Source organism: Lampetra planeri, chromosome 6 (genome assembly GCF_965212315.1).
Source record: "Lampetra planeri chromosome 6, kcLamPlan1.2.h2, whole genome shotgun sequence".
In the NCBI taxonomy this organism is placed as follows: domain Eukaryota; kingdom Metazoa; phylum Chordata; class Hyperoartia; order Petromyzontiformes; family Petromyzontidae; genus Lampetra; species Lampetra planeri.
The window spans coordinates 8,658,492-8,679,510 of NC_136112.1; the positions used below are offsets into that span (position 1 = coordinate 8,658,492).

General features: G+C 45.8%; 1 protein-coding gene across 1 annotated transcript in view; it reads left to right on the plus strand.

Annotated features, from left to right (window-relative positions):
- LOC144719658 (uncharacterized) overlaps positions 1-20,517 on the plus strand; it is a 41,121-nt gene extending 20,604 nt beyond the window's left edge. The window contains exons 3-5 of the mRNA XM_078595795.1: positions 8,455-8,734; positions 14,798-14,893; positions 18,654-20,517. Of these exons, the coding sequence (XP_078451921.1) occupies positions 8,455-8,734; positions 14,798-14,893; positions 18,654-19,082 (805 nt within the window). The 3' untranslated portion in view covers positions 19,083-20,517. The remainder of the gene's footprint in view (positions 1-8,454; positions 8,735-14,797; positions 14,894-18,653) is intronic.
- Positions 20,518-21,019: the final 502 nt, after the last annotated feature.

A 21,019-nucleotide genomic window follows, 5' to 3' on the forward strand; every position in this document is an offset into this window, starting at 1 on the left:
ATATCAAATATTGCATTTTCAATAAAAACTGCAGAAGAAAAATATTAAATAAATGTGGATATCTACATAGAATTATTTTAAACACACTATTCTAAAAATACAGCACCATATTTTAACACTAAAGCAGTCACTGACTCGCAAAAACTTGCAATCATAAGTGACAGAGTTAATTTCGGGTAAAATCAATGAAAATGGGGTATGTCGATAGCATAAAAATTAGATGTGATAGAGCAAAATCTGAGATCAGATTTAAAACCAGCACCCTGAAATGAGTCTAAAACAGCTGCAAAAGTCCAGGCCAGAAAAAAATAAAAATTTCTTGTTGACCAGTGTTATCACGGTTCGATTGACTCTACCGAGGATCACGATCCCATTATCACGATTCCCATAGGTCGACTCAGCCTTAAATGAGTACCCTCTTATCTGGTGTTGTGTTACAAGCGGTGGCGCTGGACACAGCATCTGCTCGTGTGTGCGCGGGACCGGCCTCTTAATAGGCGCTCGCCAACACAACTGGTCGCGGCAATATTTAAAAGTGTACGTGGCTGGTACTCTTAGGTTTTTCGGTAAAGTCACGTAGGTAAAAAATTAAATTAAAATTAATAAAATAAAACAAATTTTTACCTACGTGACTTTACCGAAAAAACTAAGAGAATGAATCCTTGCAGTCACGAAAGCTTCACATCTAGAATGTACGTGGCTGGTCTCTGTTTGTCGCGCCGTCTCCGCCGTGTGCACTGTGCAGCCGCGGGGCTATCGAGTGTGCAGGCGGTGTGATTGTGCCAGGGGCCGATGGAGGCCAAGGCGAAGACGGGGAGGGGGGGGGACCAATTAATTTAATTTGCGTAATTGCACCACGCGATCAGAATCACAACATGTATACAGTACTGGAAGATTCTGATGAGCTACGACGATATTTTTTCTTTAAAGCTTTCGTGACTGCAGTGATTCATCTTCGTGGTTCTTTCGGTAAAGTCACGTAGAAGGGAAGTAATAAAATAATAAAAATACAACATAATAAAATAATTCTCACGACGTTTCGGCCACAACGCAAGCAGCCGTCCTCAGGTGCACGGTTGCTTGCGTTGTGGCCGAAACGTCGTGAGAATTATTTTATTGTTTTATTTTTATTATTGTATTACTTCCCTTCTACGTGACTTTACCGAAAGAACCAAGAAGATCTTCTTGGTTCTTTCAGGTCTGTCGAGGCGACAGCGTCTGAATGCCATTCAGACGCTGTCGCCTCGACAGACCTGGTTTTCACCTGAGGACGGCTGCTTGCGTTGTGGCCGAAACGTCGTGAGAATTATTTTATTATGTTTTATTTTTATTATTTTATTATTTCCCTTCTACGTGACTTTACCGACAGAACCAAGAAGATGAATCCCTGCAGTCACGAAAGCTTTAAATCGAAATAAAACCAAGAAGATATTTTCTCTCTCGTAGATATCCAGCAGTGTGCCACTGCATTAGCACGGATGTTCAACATACATTCATCATTCTTCGCTTCCATTTAATTAGGACTATGGGAAGGCCACTTAGAGCAGCCACACCTCAGCAGGGCTCGCGTCGTCACGAGGGAAGATCGCCTCGGCGGATCGAGAGGATCCGTGGCTTCGCCAGGGCTGGGGTGTTTGTCGTTCAGAGCACGTCCTGCGCGGTGAACGGTTCGGGCATCCCCCTCTCCCGCTGCCTGTTTCTCGCTGTCTCTCTCTCGCTGTCTCTCTCTCGCTGTCTCTCTCTCTCCCGCTGCCTGTCCCTCGCTGTCTCTCTCTCGGTGTCTCTCTCTCGCTGTCTCTCTCTCTCTGTCTCTCTCGGTGCGCAAAGAACCGTGCCCGAATGGCCGAATCCTCAACCACCTCCACCCCTCCCCACTATCTCTCTCCATCCCTTTCTGTATTCGGCTGTCGCTCTGCCCTAACCCAATAACCCAAACTCGTCATGTCTCCCTGTGCGGTTCAAGCAACATGCCTCCTAAACCCAACCCTAAATCCCAAACTCTCTAAATCTAACTCTCATCCTAACCACCTACTCTCTCTGTCTGTCTCCCCTTGTGCTTTGTCGACAGGAGGACCGTGCCCGAACTCTAACCCTAACCTCTAACTCAAACCCTAAACCCAACCCGAACCCCTAACCTAAACTCGAACTCAGACTCTTAAATCGAACCCTAAACATAACCCCTTACCTAAACTCTAACCCTAACTCAAAACTCTGACCCTAAGCCCAACCATAACCGGGTTTATTGATTCATGAGTTGTGGTGGGGGTTGATTGGTTGTTTTTTCACGGGTGAATGGCAGGTGGGTGGCTTGCGCAGGGTTCGATATCGAGCGGGGCTGTGTGGAGCTGGATACAAACAATCCGTCGCATCCACCGCGTTCCACTCTGCACGCTGGCGCGGCCGTGAACATGCCCCCTTTTTAATCGGGCAAATCATTTGGCGTTAAGCTGACATATATTTTTTAGATTTTCGTGAAGCGATGTTTTAGGGCCATGGCCCCTTCTTCATAGTTCACGTGAGGAAGGGAAATTTCCCGTAACGTTGCCTGGTCTATGTGGGTTTTTTTCTCTTCATTTTAAGGCCGCGCTGTTATAGCCGAATGTGTTGAGTTTTTTTGTTAATATCAACTTAGGAGTGCGACAATTTACACCCCTCTGCGCCCCCCACTCACACCCATCTCCCATTCAATGAATTTGCACAAATCAAGGCTATGATGTGGTTGAAGAATCGACTGTTCGCCTCGTTTTTACCATCGAGTTTGGATCGTTTATTGCTCCCTCCTATCTGACTTGTGTAGTTTAATTCGTGCTGACAGCCTCAATGTAAAATTAGCATATGATTTGCATCAATCAAAAAGGCACCTTTTTACATGTATGTATGTATGTTGAACTTCTTTCGCATCGTACATAGACAATCGTGCTAATCTTGGTGTGGTCGCGGTTTGTGGTGGTTGTGTTGCTGCCTTGCCCAAGCTTGCATTTGGAAATAATGCGCTGGTGCAATTTGAACATGCGATTTGACGGGTGTATCATGAGCCTCAAGAATCGATATCAATTAAGTAATCAACACATCGTCACACCACTGCTCTTAATATCCATAAGCACTATTCATATTTTGACATTTGTATGGATGCTTGGGTAAGTGTTTGCCAAAGTGTTGTGGTTAGCGCGCTTAGCTGTGAAAGTCGGCAATCCGAATTCAATTCCCAGCCACGACCAATAACAGTGGCGAATATCTGAAGTGGCCCTGGACCTCCCCTAGGTCGACTGAGCCTCAAATGAGTACCTGGTGCGATGTGTAAACATCAGCACTGGGGAGACAAAGGCGGCCGGGTGTGGTGTTTGACCACACCACGTGTGCTCTGCGGATATTAATAACTGCTCACTTACAGCACTTGCCCCAACAGTCCGTAAACGCCTATACGGGGGAGCTTTGTATGTGGACACATGTCGGTATACAGTACAATCCACAGCTGGATGAGGACTTCCCCATGCCGTACGTGTCAATGGGCGGGGGGGGGGTAGAGTTAGCTGACCATGTTTAAGCACAAGATTCGTGCCAGATACCGACACATTTGTGGCTGTGTTTTGGAACTGTGAACCTTACCAGTGGTATCGATGGTTGCATTTTTATGTGCAATGTGGTCGAGTGACTGCTTTGTCTCGGCGTTGTCTTCGAATGTTGTGGTTGTGTTGCTGCCTTGCCCATACTTGCATTTGGATATTGTGTACTGGTGCAATTTGTATTTCCATGCTTTATTTACATCTATTAGTGACTTGCTTAACTTTTCTCTGTCTTACTCGAGTATCTTTTATTGTTTGATGTTTTCGTAATTGTTTGTTGATTTAACTTGCTGGACATCTGTGAAAAAGAGCTTGAGAGCTAATCAGATTCCTCGAGCATAATTCCAGATTCTGATTCTGATGCTGGCCAGCATGGGTTGATGAAGACTGTGGAGCAGGGGCGGTTTCTTCATTAGGGCGATTGGGCGACGCACCACCAATGTCATTCAACCACAGAGTCACGCTAGCCGTCACTGTGCCTCTGGATATAGTCCAATCAGCGTCATGCTACGTTCTGTGGAGTACCGCCTCTTTTTGGGCGATTTCCCTCCGGCTGAGAATCGCCCCGAGTGGTCCCATAGACTTACATTCAAAGATTTTTTTTTTTCGAACGGGGGGCGCTGCAATGCATTCTCTATGGCTTCCGGGAGGGCTCGCCCTAACGTGCTTACGTCATCATACGTAAGCACGTTGCATCCAACAATATTATTTGTCGCCACCTAGTGGAATCTTTAATAAAAGAAACTTGAGTGGATTGTATGAATAGTGAGTATAGAAACAAACAAGATGTATTGTAAGAGTCACTTTATTTTTCATTAATATTAAAGAAGTGAAGTTGCCTTTACATGCTTAAGCTGTTAATTTATCCTTTGCATGGGTGGACCTTATCCTTATCAATCATCCAGACATTTGCCCCCCCTGAGAGATTTTGCAGGAGCCGCCACTGCTGTGGAGCATAGATGTGGGAACAGAGGATCACAGTACAACAATGCATTTTGCAGCACTACCCACCATCCCAGTGTACAAAGACAAAGATACCCCGTGTAGCCTTAACATACTGCTGGGGCAAGTGCTGTTAGCGATCACCTCATGAAGGCTGGCACGGCACACGAGGGGGTGGGTGGCCAGCACCACGCCCGGCCGCCTTTGTCTCCCTCGTGGCAATTTTTACACACTGCACCAGATACTCATTTGAGGCTGAATCGACCTCGGGGAGGCCCAGGACTGGTTCAGATAATCGTCATTGGGCTTGGTTCGTAGCGCAGCGAGATAACTGCTACACTGCCGCTCCCCATCCAGCATGGGCATTTAAACACAGCAGATGAGCAGATCCAGATTACTTATACCGCGGTAACGGAATCAGACGTTTTGGAGCGTGTTGATTTGTGCTCTGTGTATTGTGCGTGCGAGCGAGCACGCGCGCGTTCACCATATCTGATTGCGCATGTTTCAAAACACACTGGTCTGATAAAGCCTTGTCGGAAAAATAACGTTTGTTTAAAAAATAAAGATAAACTCAGTTTTATAGAGCACCTTTAAAATTGGTATTCTCAAAGCGCTGCAACATCAGAGGTAAAAAAAAAATCTTATTGAAGTAAAAAAACGGACACACCAGTAATAACCCAGTCATAATACAATAACACCAAACATATCTAAATAAAAACATGGGCAACTGACTATTGGTGGAACCCATGGAAGCTACGGAAAAAAAACCCCTGCCCTTTCGAGAAGAAGAAGAATAAACAATCTCAAGGGACTTTGTAATTTATATAAAATCTGACGCGGAGCCCTTGGCGATGTTCCGATGTAAACTTTACACGTGTGCCCCGCGTGACGCATCGAAGGCGTCACGTGGTGTGCCACCGGCATCGTGGTGTGAAGCATAGCGGGCTCGAGCCGTAATCTCCTTCATCCGGCGTTCATCCACGAGACCGGCAGAAAATCTCACGCCGTGAGCTCAAAGCGTCGTCTGTTCGTTCTCGTTGGAAGTCCGTGCGAAACAAATAGCGATCGTATTCTTAGGTAAATCCAAAATAAAAATCACTATTATTTTATTTTACTTTTATTAATTTTAATGTTTTACCTACGTGACTTTACCGAAAAAACCTAAGAATATGAATCCTTGCAGTCACGAAAGCTTCAAATAAAAAAAAATAGCGATCGGCTGAGCTTCAAATATCAAATGATTATTACCCTTTAGTCAATTACAGCGGGCAGGGTCGTGCAAATCCGCCAGAGCTATTTGTTCTATTGGTTGAAATGGCTTCATATACTTTACCGCGTCTCATACAATTTGGATTGATGGAGCGTAAATCCAAATTGCGGCGTGGATATCTGCCGCGCATTTCACAGTGAAATGTGTACACCATTGTAGAGGAGAGGCAGTCAGTCGTAGGCAAAGGAGAATAGGCAGCGCTTGAGTCAGGACTGGAACAAGGGCATGGTGGAGTCGACAGCATGGATGTCTAGGGGACAGGTGGAGGGCAACAGAGGTTAAACAGTGACCTGCCAAGGTTAATTTCGGGTTTCAATAGAACGCCTCGGTTGCTGGAGGTTTAACTCAAGCTACGAGATGATTCCACCGTACGCGACAAAATATCAACGGACTTTTGCCAGTTACCGATAAGATGCATGATTAAGTGAGATTACGGGATCTGCCCATTGGATTGCCACACAGCACTCGTTAATCTAACTGGGTGGGCCTGCACTGCGCGTTGCTCGGCATGATGTCTGATGATGTGCGGCGTTTCACTCCACGTGCCGGGAGCTTCTTCTGAATCCGATTTCGATTGCTCAACTAAATTCACTCTTAAATTTCGATTTCAAGCTTTCGTGACTGCAGGGATTCATCTTCTTGGTTATTTCGGTAAAGTCACGGAGAAGGGAAGTAATAAAATAATAAAAAATAAAACATAATAAAATAATTCTCACGACGTTTCGGCCACAACGCAAGCAGCCGTCCTCAGGTGAAGACCAGGTCTGTCGGGGGAATTAATTCAGACGCTGTCTCCCCGACAGACCTGGTCTTCACCTGAGGACGGCTGCTTGCGTTGTGGCCGAAACGTGGTGAGAATTATTTTATTATGTTTTATTTTTATTATTTTGTTACTTCCCTTCTACGTGACTTTACCGAAAGAACCATGAAGATAAATTGACTCTTCATCAAACATGTGGATAACATGTGGTACGACCCTGAAAAACGCACCTGAGAGCCACGGCCGTGAACGCTTGCGCAGAGGTGCGGACATCGATTTTATGCGTCGCTGGAACGCAACAACAATCCATGGGCCAGACCAGAATGCAGTTCTGCGATGTGGTGGCAAATATTTTTCGATACCACTAATGTCTCAAGGTGCTGTCAGACGTTAGTGGAAGGCGCCTTACGAATAAATGTAAATGATTATTTTGTCGATGTGGCTGATACAAGTGGATTACGTGACAACATACGTGTTAGTTGTGGGTTCTTGCATAATTTACATCCATTGGGGCCTCTTCCCACCCACATGTTTTCAATCTCTTGTTTGATGCACGTGTGTTTATATCACTACTCTTAGATTGAAATATCGAACTGACTTGCACCTCTTGCTCTCATTATATTTGCAGCTTTTTTGTTTAACATTAATTCACGTGTTTCTATTACGACCGTTAAAAAAATATACCCCGTTTGTAAGTTGTGTGATGTTGCTAAAGAACCCGATGTTTTTGTTTTGTGTTGCTGCTGCTGTTGCTCGCGTACCACGGATCTCTCGTGTAACAAAAATATCCGGGCAACAACTGATCGAAAGGACATCATCCGTATAACAAATCGCAATAAACTCAACACTCAAATTTAACACGTAGGCTTTCGCGACCAATATTATTCATAATAAACGTTGTTGGGTTAGATCGCGTTATTTATAAATGTGTCAAATTGTAAATGTTGTGGTTTCACTCTTCAACACACCGGTGGGCTAAAGCAGTGAACTATTTGTCTTTTGTCAACGTGACACTTTTTTGCTGATTGGCCGTGTCGGGTGGTGGAGGGTTACGACACATTTATAAATAACGCGATCTAACCCGAAAATGTTTATTATGAATCAACAATGTTGGTACAACTCAAGTTTTGCCATCTCAAGTAATAAAATATTTGCCCTTGACCCACGGACCATAAATGTTTAGATTATTACGTATATGATTTGGCTATTATAAATGTCCACGTGATAAGCCACTTCACTGAACTATCATTTGTGGCCAGGTCGCTTCTGAAAAATAAGCAAATGGCACAGCGGGCTTTACCTTGCAAAATAAAAATCGATGTCTTTTTAGTGATTTGCTTAACTTTCCTATGCTGTACACTCCCATCGCGTTTTCGTATTGTTTGTTGTTCTAACTTTCTGACCCGCCCCGACTGAACACCTGTGAAAAATAGCTTTACATCTCATCGGATTCTTCCAGCGTAAAGAAATATTCCCGATTTTGCTGAATTCAACTGTCGCTTTCTTGGTTCTTTCGGTAAAGTCACGTAGAATGGAAATAATAAAATAATAAAAATAAAATATAATAAAATAATTCTCACGACGTTTCGGCCACAACGCAAGCAGCCGTCCTCAGGTGAAGAACAGGTCTGCCGGGGAGACAGTCTGAATGACAACCCCAGGCTTGGAAAAAAAAAAGACGCTCCAAGCCTGGGGTTGTCATTCAGACTCTGTCTCCCCGACAGACCTGTTCTTCACCTGATAACGGCTGCTTGCGTTGTGGCCGAAACGTCGTGAGAATTATTTTATTATGTTTTATTATTTTATTATTTCCATTCTACGTGACTTTACCGAAAGAACCAAGCAGATGAATCCCTGCAGCCCCGAAAGAAGCTTTACATCGAAACTCAACTCTCTCTGTTGCTGTGCGCGAGCAGGCACTGGCTGGCCACGTGGTATGTGTGGTTCGCCACCCCCTACTTCCTCTACGACGTGTGCGCGATGTTCTTGTGCCACTGGCACCGGCGAGCCATGCGGGAGGGCGTGGGACCCGCGCGCGGTAACGGCCCTGGACTCGACGCAGGCGGACGGACCAAGTCCCGAGGCCTGCTGCTGTGGGATCAGCTGGTGCAGACGGGCCGGCAGTTCATAGCCAAGGAGACGCTCATGGTGATGCACCACGTTGGAGTGTGCATGCTCTGCTTCCCCGTGTCCACGGTACGTGACCGCGCGCCCTTGACCCCGCGACACCGCGCGTCATAGCCACGAGAAAGTTGTTGTTGTTGTTGTTGTGTGCCGTGAGTGGCGAGCCTACGTGCCCCCCCCCCCCCCTCTATAGACACGATACTTAATTTCGTACGGCCCGCGGACCACACGAGGTCTACGGTTTTGCAGCGGCCCGCACGAAACGATATCCGTCCGTCCGCCGCGGCGGGCATCACCGCCGCACTAATCGGGCACTAGAGGGGCATGTTTTTGACCACTGTACCCAGTCACTTCGGTCGCTGCAGTGCCTCTTGTGGTGACAGACGTTACTGAGATGTGTGTTAATGTGTGTTAACGTGTGTTAATGTGTGTTAATTTGTGTTAATTTGTGTTAATGTGTGTTAATTTGTGTTAATGTGTGTTAATGTGTGTTAATGTGTGTTAATGTGTGTTAATGTGTGTTAATGTGTGTTAACGTGTGTTAATGTGTGTTAATGTGTGTTAATTTGTGTTAATGTGTGTTAATGTGTGTTAACGTGTGTTAATGTGTGTTAATGTGTGTTAATGTGTGTTAATTTGTGTTAACGTGTGTTAATGTGTGTTAATGTGTGTTAATGTGTGTTAATGTGTGTTAATGTGTGTTAACGTGTGTTAATGTGTGTTAATGTGTGTTAATTTGTGTTAATGTGTGTTAATGTGTGTTAATGTGTGTTAACGTGTGTTAATGTGTGTTAATGTGTGTTAATGTGTGTTAACGTGTGTTAATGTGTGTTAACGTGTGTTAATGTGTGTTAATGTGTGTTAATTTGTGTTAATGTGTGTTAATTTGTGTTAATGTGTGTTAATGTGTGTTAATTTGTGTTAATGTGTGTTAATGTGTGTTAACGTGTGTTAATGTGTGTTAATGTGTGTTAATGTGTGTTAATTTGTGTTAACGTGTGTTAATGTGTGTTAATTTGTGTTAATGTGTGTTAATGTGTGTTAATGTGTGTTAATGTGTGTTAACGTGTGTTAATGTGTGTTAATGTGTGTTAATTTGTGTTAATGTGTGTTAATGTGTGTTTATGTGTGTTAATGTGTGTTAATGTGTGTTAATGTGTGTTAACGTGTGTTAATGTGTGTTAATTTGTGTTAATGTGTGTTAATGTGTGTTTATGTGTGTTAATGTGTGTTAATGTGTGTTAACGTGTGTTAATGTGTGTTAATGTGTGTTAATTTGTGTTAATGTGTGTTAATGTGTGTTTATGTGTGTTAATGTGTGTTAACGTGTGTTAATGTGTGTTAATGTGTGTTAATTTGTGTTAATGTGTGTTAATGTGTGTTAATGTGTGTTAATGTGTGTTAATGTGTGTTAATGTGTGTTAATGTGTGTTAATTTGTGTTAATGTGTGTTAATGTGTGTTAATGTGTGTTAATGTGTGTTAACGTGTGTTAATGTGTGTTAATTTGTGTTAATGTGTGTTAATGTGTGTTTATGTGTGTTAATGTGTGTTAACGTGTGTTAATGTGTGTTAATGTGTGTTAATTTGTGTTAATGTGTGTTAATGTGTGTTTATGTGTGTTAATGTGTGTTAATGTGTGTTAATGTGTGTTTATGTGTGTTAATGTGTGTTAATGTGTGTTAACGTGTGTTAATGTGTGTTAATTTGTGTTAATGTGTGTTAACGTGTGTTAACGTGTGTTAATGTGTGTTAATTTGTGTTAACGTGTGTTAATGTGTGTTTATGTGTGTTAATGTGTGTTAATGTGTGTTAATGTGTGTTAATGTGTGTTAATGTGTGTTAATGTGTGTTAATGTGTGTTTATGTGTGTTAATGTGTGTTAATGTGTGTTAATGTGTGTTAATGTGTGTTTATGTGTGTTAATGTGTGTTAATGTGTGTTAACGTGTGTTAACGTGTGTTAATGTGTGTTAATGTGTGTTAACGTGTGTTAATGTGTGTTTATGTGTGTTAATGTGTGTTAATGTGTGTTAATGTGTGTTAATGTGTGTTAATTTGTGTTAATGTGTGTTTATGTGTGTTAATGTGTGTTAATGTGTGTTAACGTGTGTTAATGTGTGTTAATTTGTGTTAATGTGTGTTAATGTGTGTTTATGTGTGTTAATGTGTGTTAACGTGTGTTAATGTGTGTTAATGTGTGTTAATTTGTGTTAATGTGTGTTAATGTGTGTTTATGTGTGTTAATGTGTGTTAATGTGTGTTAATGTGTGTTAATGTGTGTTAATGTGTGTTAATGTGTGTTAACGTGTGTTAATGTGTGTTAATGTGTGTTAATTTGTGTTAATGTGTGTTAATGTGTGTTTATGTGTGTTAATGTGTGTTAATGTGTGTTAATTTGTGTTAATGTGTGTTAATGTGTGTTAATGTGTGTTAATGTGTGTTAATGTGTGTTAATGTGTGTTAATGTGTGTTAATGTGTGTTAATTTGTGTTAATGTGTGTTAATGTGTGTTAATGTGTGTTAATGTGTGTTAACGTGTGTTAATGTGTGTTAATTTGTGTTAATGTGTGTTAATGTGTGTTTATGTGTGTTAATGTGTGTTAACGTGTGTTAATGTGTGTTAATGTGTGTTAATTTGTGTTAATGTGTGTTAATGTGTGTTAATGTGTGTTAATGTGTGTTAATGTGTGTTAATTTGTGTTAATGTGTGTTAATGTGTGTTTATGTGTGTTAATGTGTGTTAATGTGTGTTAATGTGTGTTAATGTGTGTTAATTTGTGTTAATGTGTGTTTATGTGTGTTAATGTGTGTTAATGTGTGTTAACGTGTGTTAATGTGTGTTAATTTGTGTTAATGTGTGTTAATGTGTGTTTATGTGTGTTAATGTGTGTTAACGTGTGTTAATGTGTGTTAATGTGTGTTAATTTGTGTTAATGTGTGTTAATGTGTGTTTATGTGTGTTAATGTGTGTTAATGTGTGGCCCCGCCAAAGGTATTTGAAAGGCCGATTTGACCGTCGGTAACGAAGAGGAGGTTCCCCACCCATGTTTTAAGAATAAGAAGAAATGTCATTTATAAAGCGCCTTTCACGACAAGGCGCACAAAGCGCTGTACATCAGGAAATGAAAGAAATACAATAATACCCCGGTCGGGGATGCACTCCTGAAAGGCGCGAAGAATATCGAAACGACGTAAATCAAAGCAATGACCAACATTCTGTTAGTAAATAAGACATTATACTGTACGACGCAAGACTTGACATTTCTTTATGCGCGACGCAAAGTAGTTCGTGTCCAGGGTGGGTGGATGGCGAAGGTCCCAGGCGACGGATAACGAGAAAGGATGGACGATGCTGTCAGCGACGTAAGTGTGGGTTGAGGCAGAGGTCGCAAACGGGATTTGATTCCTTACCCGTACCCGTACCCGGCCGGGTACCCGTACCCGGCCGGGTACCCGTACCCAGCCGGGTACGGGTAGGGTGCGGGTATCGCGTACCTGATTGCGACCTCTGGGATGAAGCCATGTTGCAGGCGCGGGTGGGTTGATTCTAGGAACTTGAATTGTGAGAAGAGACAAGACGTTGGGAAATGAGTGACAAACGGTGACTCACCAGTGACTCACGGTCTACCCGTACCCGTACCCGGCCGCACCAGGGTCGCAAACGGGTACCCGTACCCGGCCGGGTATGGATAGCCGGGTATCGGGTAGGGTACGGGTATTGGGTACCCGGTTGCGACCTCTGGGTTGAGGTGATGCAAATCGGGCGATGGCGTTCATTGACGACTTACTTGCGAAGCGACGTCAAAGGGTAAGACGTAAATCGGGGGTAGGGGGTGGGGCGGTATTGCTGAAAACCATTGGCCACTGGGAGGAAAAACTCAAGGAGACATATAGGGGCTAATTGAGAGGACGGAAAGCGAGAGAGATGCAACTCCTTTCCGTCCGCTCAATCGATCTACTGCACATGATAACCATTTTTGTCAAAAATAATATATTTTTGAGAGTCTACTGCCTCCCCCTCCCCCCGCTCCAGTTCCCCCAGTCCCCTCCTCCCCCCTGTCCTTATCCTGCTCCCAGTTCGTGAATTATCTTCACCCTGACCCCTTTACCCTCCCTCGCCATATCAACTTTCACGTCCATGCTGGTGGTGCCCCACCTGGGTGTGGACTGTTGGGCTGAACGATATGGGGAAAATATCTAATTGCGATTTTTCTGACAGATATTGCGATTGCGATTTGATTTGCGATAAACAAATTTTAGGTCAAGCTTCAGTTGAATATTCACTGTGTAATAGATTAAAAACATGTGATGGAGCATTACCACGTGATACCATCAAAATATGAACTGCTCTATATATTCTAATGCAAGGATGAGGACTTAAAAGATATGAATTGCTTCCAACGTGTATTTATAAAAATGCGTTAATTGAAATAGAACAATCAAACATAGATCAATTGTTAAGTCGAATAGATAGAGTTCTAATAATAAAAAAAACTATTCCAATAAGAAAGTAACAGGACTTTTTAAATCGCAAAAAATTGCAGCCTTTGTGCGATTTGCTAATCGCATTGTTTCAATTTGCGATTTCGATTTAAAATCGATGAATCGTTCAGCCAGCCCTACTACGGAGCAGTGAGCCCAGTTTTTCCCCCCGACACTGGGCCCTGTCGCGTTGAACTCGGGCTGCTGTTCGCGGAATTTCTGTTCGCCCCCACCCCCCGCCCTCCGTTTAGTGATCGGCGCTTTGTATCAGGCTCGCGTTGAGTTTGAATTAAACGAATATTTAAAAAAATAAAGAGTCAGTTTCTGGGGCAAATCGCGCACTCTAGCAGTGCGCTGCCGTGCGGAACCCCTTGCGAGCCGGCTCGGTCGGCGGCGGCGAGTGCCATTCACCGCCTGGCCGTCTCTGCCGACAGCGGGCAGATAATCGGTGGTGTCACAAATCCTCGTGAGATGACACGAGAGAGATATATATATACTTAGATAAGAGATGCGATGGCCGTGAGTTAAGATAGATGCAGACCAATATTAGGGTGTCGTGAGATGATAAAAGGCAGATGCAGAGATGAGAGCGTTTCATGCGATTGCTATGCTAATTAGCGTGTTATGTCAATGAGGATCTTAATTAGAGGTGACATTTTGTGCACCCATGTATTTTCATGAAGGCGGAGGGCCCTTGGGATGCTTGGGGCCCGAAGCTGTTGACGTTGTTTGCCTGTGCCGAGCGCCCGCATTGGCGTGAATACAACCAAGCATCTTCTTGGTTCTTTCGGTAAAGTCACGTAGAAGGGAAATAATAAAATAATAAAAATATTAAACAATTCAATTCTCACGACGTTTCGACTGCAATACAAGCAATCGTCATCAGGTGTGATTGTGTTGCAGTCGAAACGTCGTGATAATTTAATTGTTTTATATTTTTATTATTTTATTGTTTCCCTTCTACGTGACTTTACCGAAAGAACCAAGAATATGAATCCCTGCAGTCACGAAAGCTTTAAATCAAAATCATATTGACTGTCAAGGAAAGTAAGAGGGCTTGTCTTCTTGGTTCTTTCGGTAAAGTCACGTAGAAGGGAAATAATAAAATAATAAAAATAAAACATAATAAAATAATATAATTCTCACGACGTTTCGGCCACAACGCAAGCAGCCGTCCTCAGGTGAAGAACAGGTCTGTCAGAAAGACAGCGTCTGAATGAAACACCCCAGGCTTGGCGCGTATATTTAAGCTGGGTTGGAGGGGGAAAAGAGCCTTGACAAAATAATCTATTATGTTTTATTTTTATTATTTTATTATTTCCCTTCTACGTAACTTTACCGAAAGAACCAAGAAGATGAATCCCTGCAGTCACGAAAGCTTTAAATCGAAAATTACAACCAAGCAATTATTTTTTATTTTAACGAATCCCCGCGGGTCTCACACGAAGTTCCTCTGGGACAACCGTAACCCCAAATTTGCAAGAAACCGCGGCCTTGCGCTCGTAGGCCGCCGCCGTTCGGTCAGGGTCCCCCCAAGAACGTCTCTCCTCCCACCCCGTTCCGTCCGTCATCCTCAATCAACGGCGTGGCAGAGCGAACGGCGTGGCTGAGCGAACGCCGTTAACCGCGAACTCCCCCGCGTCGCCCCGCAGATGGTGAGGGGAGAGCTCGGAGACTTCTTCCAGGGCTGCCTCTTCATGGCCGAGGTCAGCACGCCGTTCGTGTGCTTCGGCAAGATCTTGCTGCAGGTACTGGACGCACCCATTCGCACCGTTTGTCGGCCCGTGTTGTCCCACTGTCGTCATGGGTTTGTGTATGGGTACCAAACTCGTAAGTGAACATCGCCTTTTTAAAATCCTTTATGTTAAGTTAACTTGCTTGCTTGCTTGCGCGCGCTTACGACCGTGCAAATCTTTCGGTCGTTTTTTAACCCACTTCCCGTGATCCAATCGAGCTGACATTTTGCACACAGACTCGTTGTGCGTGACAATTTATTTTCCTGAAATTTTTTTTTTCAAAAATTTGACACTTTTTAGGAAAATTTTTTTTATATTTAATTACCAATTGCTTAATGGTGGCAGGCAATCATCTGACCCATAGGTGGCAGCCATCTCAAGCCAGAGGACGAGAGGACTCTAGCCGCCACGCATATAAAGGATTTATAGTGAAAAACTTTGTTTTTACGGGTTAATTTTTTATACTCTTTGGTTCTTTCGGTAAAGTCACGTAGGTAGAAAAAATATAGATCACGACGTTGTCCACAGCAATAAAAAAAACTGCTGCAGTGTTTTCTTTCAGCAATAAACAAACTGCTGCAGTTTTTTCTTTCGGCAATAAAAACCTGCTGCAGTTTTTTCTTGCTGTGGTTGTCCCACCTGATGACGATTGCTTGTGTTGCGATCGAAACGTCGTGATCTATTATTTTTCTACCCACGTGACTTTACCGAAAGAACCAAAGAGTATGGATTCCTGCAGTCACGAAAGCCTCAAATCAAGAATGTTTTTTTCTTCTTCTTTTGTGCTTCTCCTCCGATTGTATTCCAATCGTGCCCGTCGGCATCGCGTCCCAACAAGAGGCGTCTGTTTAGAACTGTCGGTGAGCAGTGAACCCCACCCCGTGTGCCAGAGAACGGCCCCCACAAGTTGGCTTCACAGAACATTTTCAGAGATCACTTCACGCGTGACCCTTTTGCTGCCCGCACGCCAGGGGGCAGACTTTCCCACATATCCTGCAACGGAGATAAATATTTGTCGCTTGGGCATCGAAACCAACGTTGATGTGTGCTGGCTTCTAGTTTTGTGCATTCATCAGTGACCGGGCTGGAACCATCATCTAGCTAAGCTTGAGAACCCAGTTTAATCACCGGATTAAAACACAAAATCTCAGCAGTGTCGGCTCAATGATCTGACCCCTAATTGATCTTGCCACCTCTAGACTAGTGACCGATCTTATCGGACAATATTGCACCCCGAGATAATTATCATGGGGATGAGCTTTCATTTTGAATGTTGAATTCTATGTCCTAGGGGACACGTACCAACCAATAAGCCACATATAATACAAGATGTACATAATCATGGTCGTGTCACATTGACATCGGCGGAACAGTGGCGTAGTGAACGGTGACGAGGAGCTCTGAACCCAGTGAACTGCCCCCGATTCACAGCCACGGCGAACATCGGCGGCGAGCGATATCCGAACCCCGTCCTTGGCACCCCCTTCACCAGCCCGTAAATAACGAATGCCGTGGAGTGTGGCAAAACAGGCTCAAGGGGGGCGATGCCTTCATCCCGTGGTCGTTATGAAGTTCGTCTTTTGCCCCGTAGCGCTACCGCAAGCATTGTTGCTGCTGTAGCCGCGGGTTTACCGCTTGCCATTTGATTTGTTACGCGCTTGCCCCGCTGGTCACGTCTTGCGGATTTAAAAAACCCCCCACGACAATTCGCCGTGAAATTGACCCCTGCCAACGCGATTTTCGCGTCCGGAAATTTGATAATTGCATTCGGAGCTCATATTCCCTTCGCAGGCGGAGAGAGTTCTGGCCTATGGCGCACTCGGAGCGAGCGGTGAGGGTACAAAATGCCGTAATTGGAATCATCGACTTGCAATCTGATGCAAAAGAACTGGGCATGACCCAGCCGTCTCAAAACATCACCGCCACGAGCTACCGCGGGTCAACAGATGGGAGTTGTTTGCAATATGCAACCCTAACCCCCTCCCCACCCAAGCCGGCCTGTGCCAAAGCCGAGTGTTCTGCTGCACGAGGTTAATACCGCCCGGGCTTTTGCGGTAACAGCAGCCCCAGGGGCCTTCGCCAGCTGGAGGGCATCCAGAGATGAAGTGAAAAGTTATTTCAGTTGTGAACGCTGAATTTTATTTGTTGCTAGCCTTGTAAAAAAATAATTTTATTTTTTCTTGAACTTTGTTTTCCTTTTGAAAATATTACTGGGGGCATCGCAGTACTACTAGTGGCGCTACCTTTCAGTGCAATGAAACAATTATTCTAGAATTGAACCCATGGCCTTGAGTGGCCTGCTCTTATGTAGATGACGTCGAGGGTTCTATTTTCCTTTTGAAAATATTACTGGGGGCCTCACAGTGCCTGTAGCCCCAGGGGCCTGCACGATCTTAATCCGGCCCCAACCCCGTTTAGAACCGCGGGTGTAGGAGTTGTGAAAAGACGTGTCCTTCTGCTTCCCAGTGGACGTTGGAGAACCCTCGACGTCATCCGCAAAAGAGCAGGACGCTCAAGACCATGGGTTCAACTCTATAATAATTCTTAATTTTGGAGCTTTCGTGACTGCAGGAATTATTCTTTGTTTTTTTCGGTAAAGTCACGTGTAAAGATAAAATAATAAATTAAATAATAGCATACTACGACGTTTCGATTGCAACACAAGCAATCATCATCAGGTATAGTGAAATAGCGACATAAAATCTAACCAGAAAACTAGAGACAGACATATAAGCAGACAGATATCACCAAGATACACAGAGAGAGCAACACAGGCACAGAGAGGGGTGATCGTCTCTGTGGTTAGATTTTATGTCGCTATTTCACTATGCCTGATGATGATTGCTTGTGTTGCAATCGAAACGTCGTAGTATGCTATTATTTAATTTATTATTTTATCTTTATACGTGACTTTACCGAAAAAACCAAAGAATAAGTCTAGAATAATTGTTGTATCGCACTGAAAGGTAGCGCCACTGGTGGATGCCCGGGGTCACGTGAACCCGTCACGTGCGACGTCGCGTGAGTCGTAACACAACTTATTTGTTACGTGCGCAATATTCAGCGCGTGTTTTGCGAGCCTGGACGATCGGCATCAATATTTGCATCGGTGGATTAATACGCATCGAAAGACTGCGCGTGCGTTGTTAAAAAAAACACATGGCACCGATAAACTGGAACTCACTTCCATTGTCATCTAACCCGACCAACACTGTTACAGCCTTGATAATAATGGCTTTGTGCAGCGAGGCAATGCTGGCTTGCAGCTCAGTTATGCGGAACAAATACTGGTTGGTGATGATAACAGTGATCAATGATTATGATAATGATGAATTTGCAATGCTAATGATGGCCGTGATGATGATAATGATTAGCATTTTTCTTAAATATATAACATCATTCATGAAAACTGCATCTCAAAACGCCATAGACTTCGATATTTGCACACGGCTGGGTGAAGGGAGGGGCAGGGGGGATGCGTGGAAATCAGCCAATAATAATGGCACCAACATTTTGCCCAAGCTCTGCGCTCCTATATTGGGGATGTTCGGCCAACTCCATTCACGATAATTTATGCATGATGACGACGATGGGCATAACAACGATGGCAATGGCGACGATGACAACGAGGACCAACGTTACCACGGCAACGAGGACGGCGACGGTAACCATCGTCCGCCGATGCAGGTAAAGACGCCGCCGCCGCCGCCGACGATAACAATGCCGTCGTTGCCTCGTGTGTCTCCCTCCGCCCTACTCCGCGTGCGCACAGTTCAAGCAGCAGGGCACGCTGCTCTTCAAGCTGAACGGCGCGCTCATGCTCGCCACCTTCTTCCTCTTCCGCCTGCTCGTCTTCCCCTACATGTACTGGGAGTACGGGCGGCGCGTGGGCCTCTCCGTCTGGGCCGTGCCCTTCTCGCTGCCGCTCGTCTGCAACGTCGCCGCCACGCTGCTGCTGGCGCCGCAGCTCTACTGGTTCATCCTCATCTGCCGCGCCGCGGCCTCCCGCAAGGGCAAGGGCTTCCGGGGGCCCCCGCCGCCACCGCCCCCCGCCGGCGCCGTCGACCCCGACGGGGCCTCGTGGGGGGCCCCCGCCGACTCGTGGGAGGGGGCCGCCGCCGCCGCCAACGGGCCTGACAAGCGGCCCGAGGAGGTGCCGAGGCCGTGCGGCGGCCACAAGGCCAAGGAGGCGATGGACTAACGGGCGGGCCGAGGGGGCCCGGACGGACGGCGCCCGCTCGCGCCGGGGTGTGGGGTTGACTTGCTGGCCGGTCGGTTGGTTGGTTGGGTGGATTGACGAGCTGGTGGGTGGGTCGATTGGTGGGCAGGTTGGCTGCCTAGTGGCAGATTGGTGGGTTGACCGACTGGCGTGGGGGTGGTCTGGTTGGTTTTCTGGTTGGTGGGTTGGTGGAATGGCTGGTTGGTTGGCTGGTGGATGGGTCGGTGAAATAGTCGATCGGCCGGTCGGAGGGTCAGTGGGTTGGTGGGTTGACTGGCTGCTGGTGGGCTAGTGAGCAAGTGGTGGATGCGGCTGTGATGGCAGCCTGGACGCGGTGGAGTTGGGGTTGACCCCTAGTCTGCGGCAAGGTGGGGATCGAGAGGTTCGTGCGATTTTCGCGAATTACATTTTTTGTTTTTTAAATTGTCATCGCCAGCCATGGTCTATCCACTGCTGGATGAAGTTCTCCGCCATGCCATCTCCGTCCTCTCACTGCACGCGAGTCGATTTCATCGCTCAGTCTCCGCAGCGGCACCGAACGTCCCTTGGCGGCGGCGACACCATCGCTACTCTTGGCGACCGGCCATCGGGATAATTCTGCGTTTCGTTTTCTTCATTTACACAAACCACGATGCCCGCGTGTTTCACTTCCTATTTATATTTATTTACCCGCTCGGTTTGGGTTCCCTCCCTCTCTCTCTCTCTCGCCCGACGTCACGGTGAACCGCGCGCGTGGTCCCCACCGAACGGTGAGACGCACCGGCGAGTGGCGACGGAGCGGGTTTGAGCGCGCTCACCGGCGGCGACGTTTTTTTCCGCGCGCGGTTCACCGCAGGCGCGAGGCCAAACTGCCCCGCGACGAGTCGAGGCCGGCTCGTCTCTCACGAGCGGCCCCCGCGGCACGGAGCCACGCGCTGCGACGGCTCGCTGACGGCATCGTGCGAACATGGGAGGGTGTTTTAGGAGGTCGTTTTTCTTGAGTTGGGTCGCGTATCTGGTTTGTTCAGGGCTTTACGTAGTTTTTTTGTTTAAACCAAGCCAGTCTGGGTCGTCGACACGTATCATATTTTCGCACCCGGCACACCACGTCCAGTATACGGCGGCTTCAGGCTGCTCGTCACGTGCCACCAACTGCAGTCTACGAGCGATCCGGATTATATTCGGTGAGAAATGAATCCCTGGGTAATGTCGTGTGTGGGTTTTTTTGCTTCTTCGTTTGTTTGTTTGTTTATTCGCTTCGGATTGATGAAGAAACATGGGGTCATCCGCGTCCCACCGAGCTGCGAGTTCACCCGGGTCGGACTGGTCAACTCATCGGTGCTGCTCACCACTCGCTGTGATCCCACAGTCACCGTCACTTACTGCTATTCATATCGCGACTCCCATGCAGCACATCTTCAGGTGCCATGTGGCAGCCTAGCTGGGGGGGGGGGGGGGGGGGGGATGAGGGGATGAGGGGAGGGGGGCACCCCCGGCGTCAGCTGTCCCTGTGCGGCATAAGGCCAACTCGACACCGGCCTGTGAGTGGGATGTACATCTCCAGGCTGACGACGAAACTATGGCGTGGACGATTTTGTCTAACTAGAAACGAACTCTTTTTATTTTACCAGGTAACGCCCACTGAGCCACATAGTTCCTTTTCAGAAGCTGAACAAGGTGGCTTATCACGTGGAAAATTTAAAGCAGCCAAATACCCTAAACGCATGTTGATTCTAAATATGGAGGGGAAAACCGGAGGACCCGGAGAAAATCCACGCGACCACGGGAAGACCATGGGAACTACAAATATACAGACGTCGTCTGGGTCAGGATCAAACCCACGACCTCCTGTGTACCAGGCGAAGTAGTTAACATCTTGTCACTGTGGCACCCCGTTAAAGCGAGGGAATGGCTTGCGTTCATTTCGCGTGCAAGTGCTC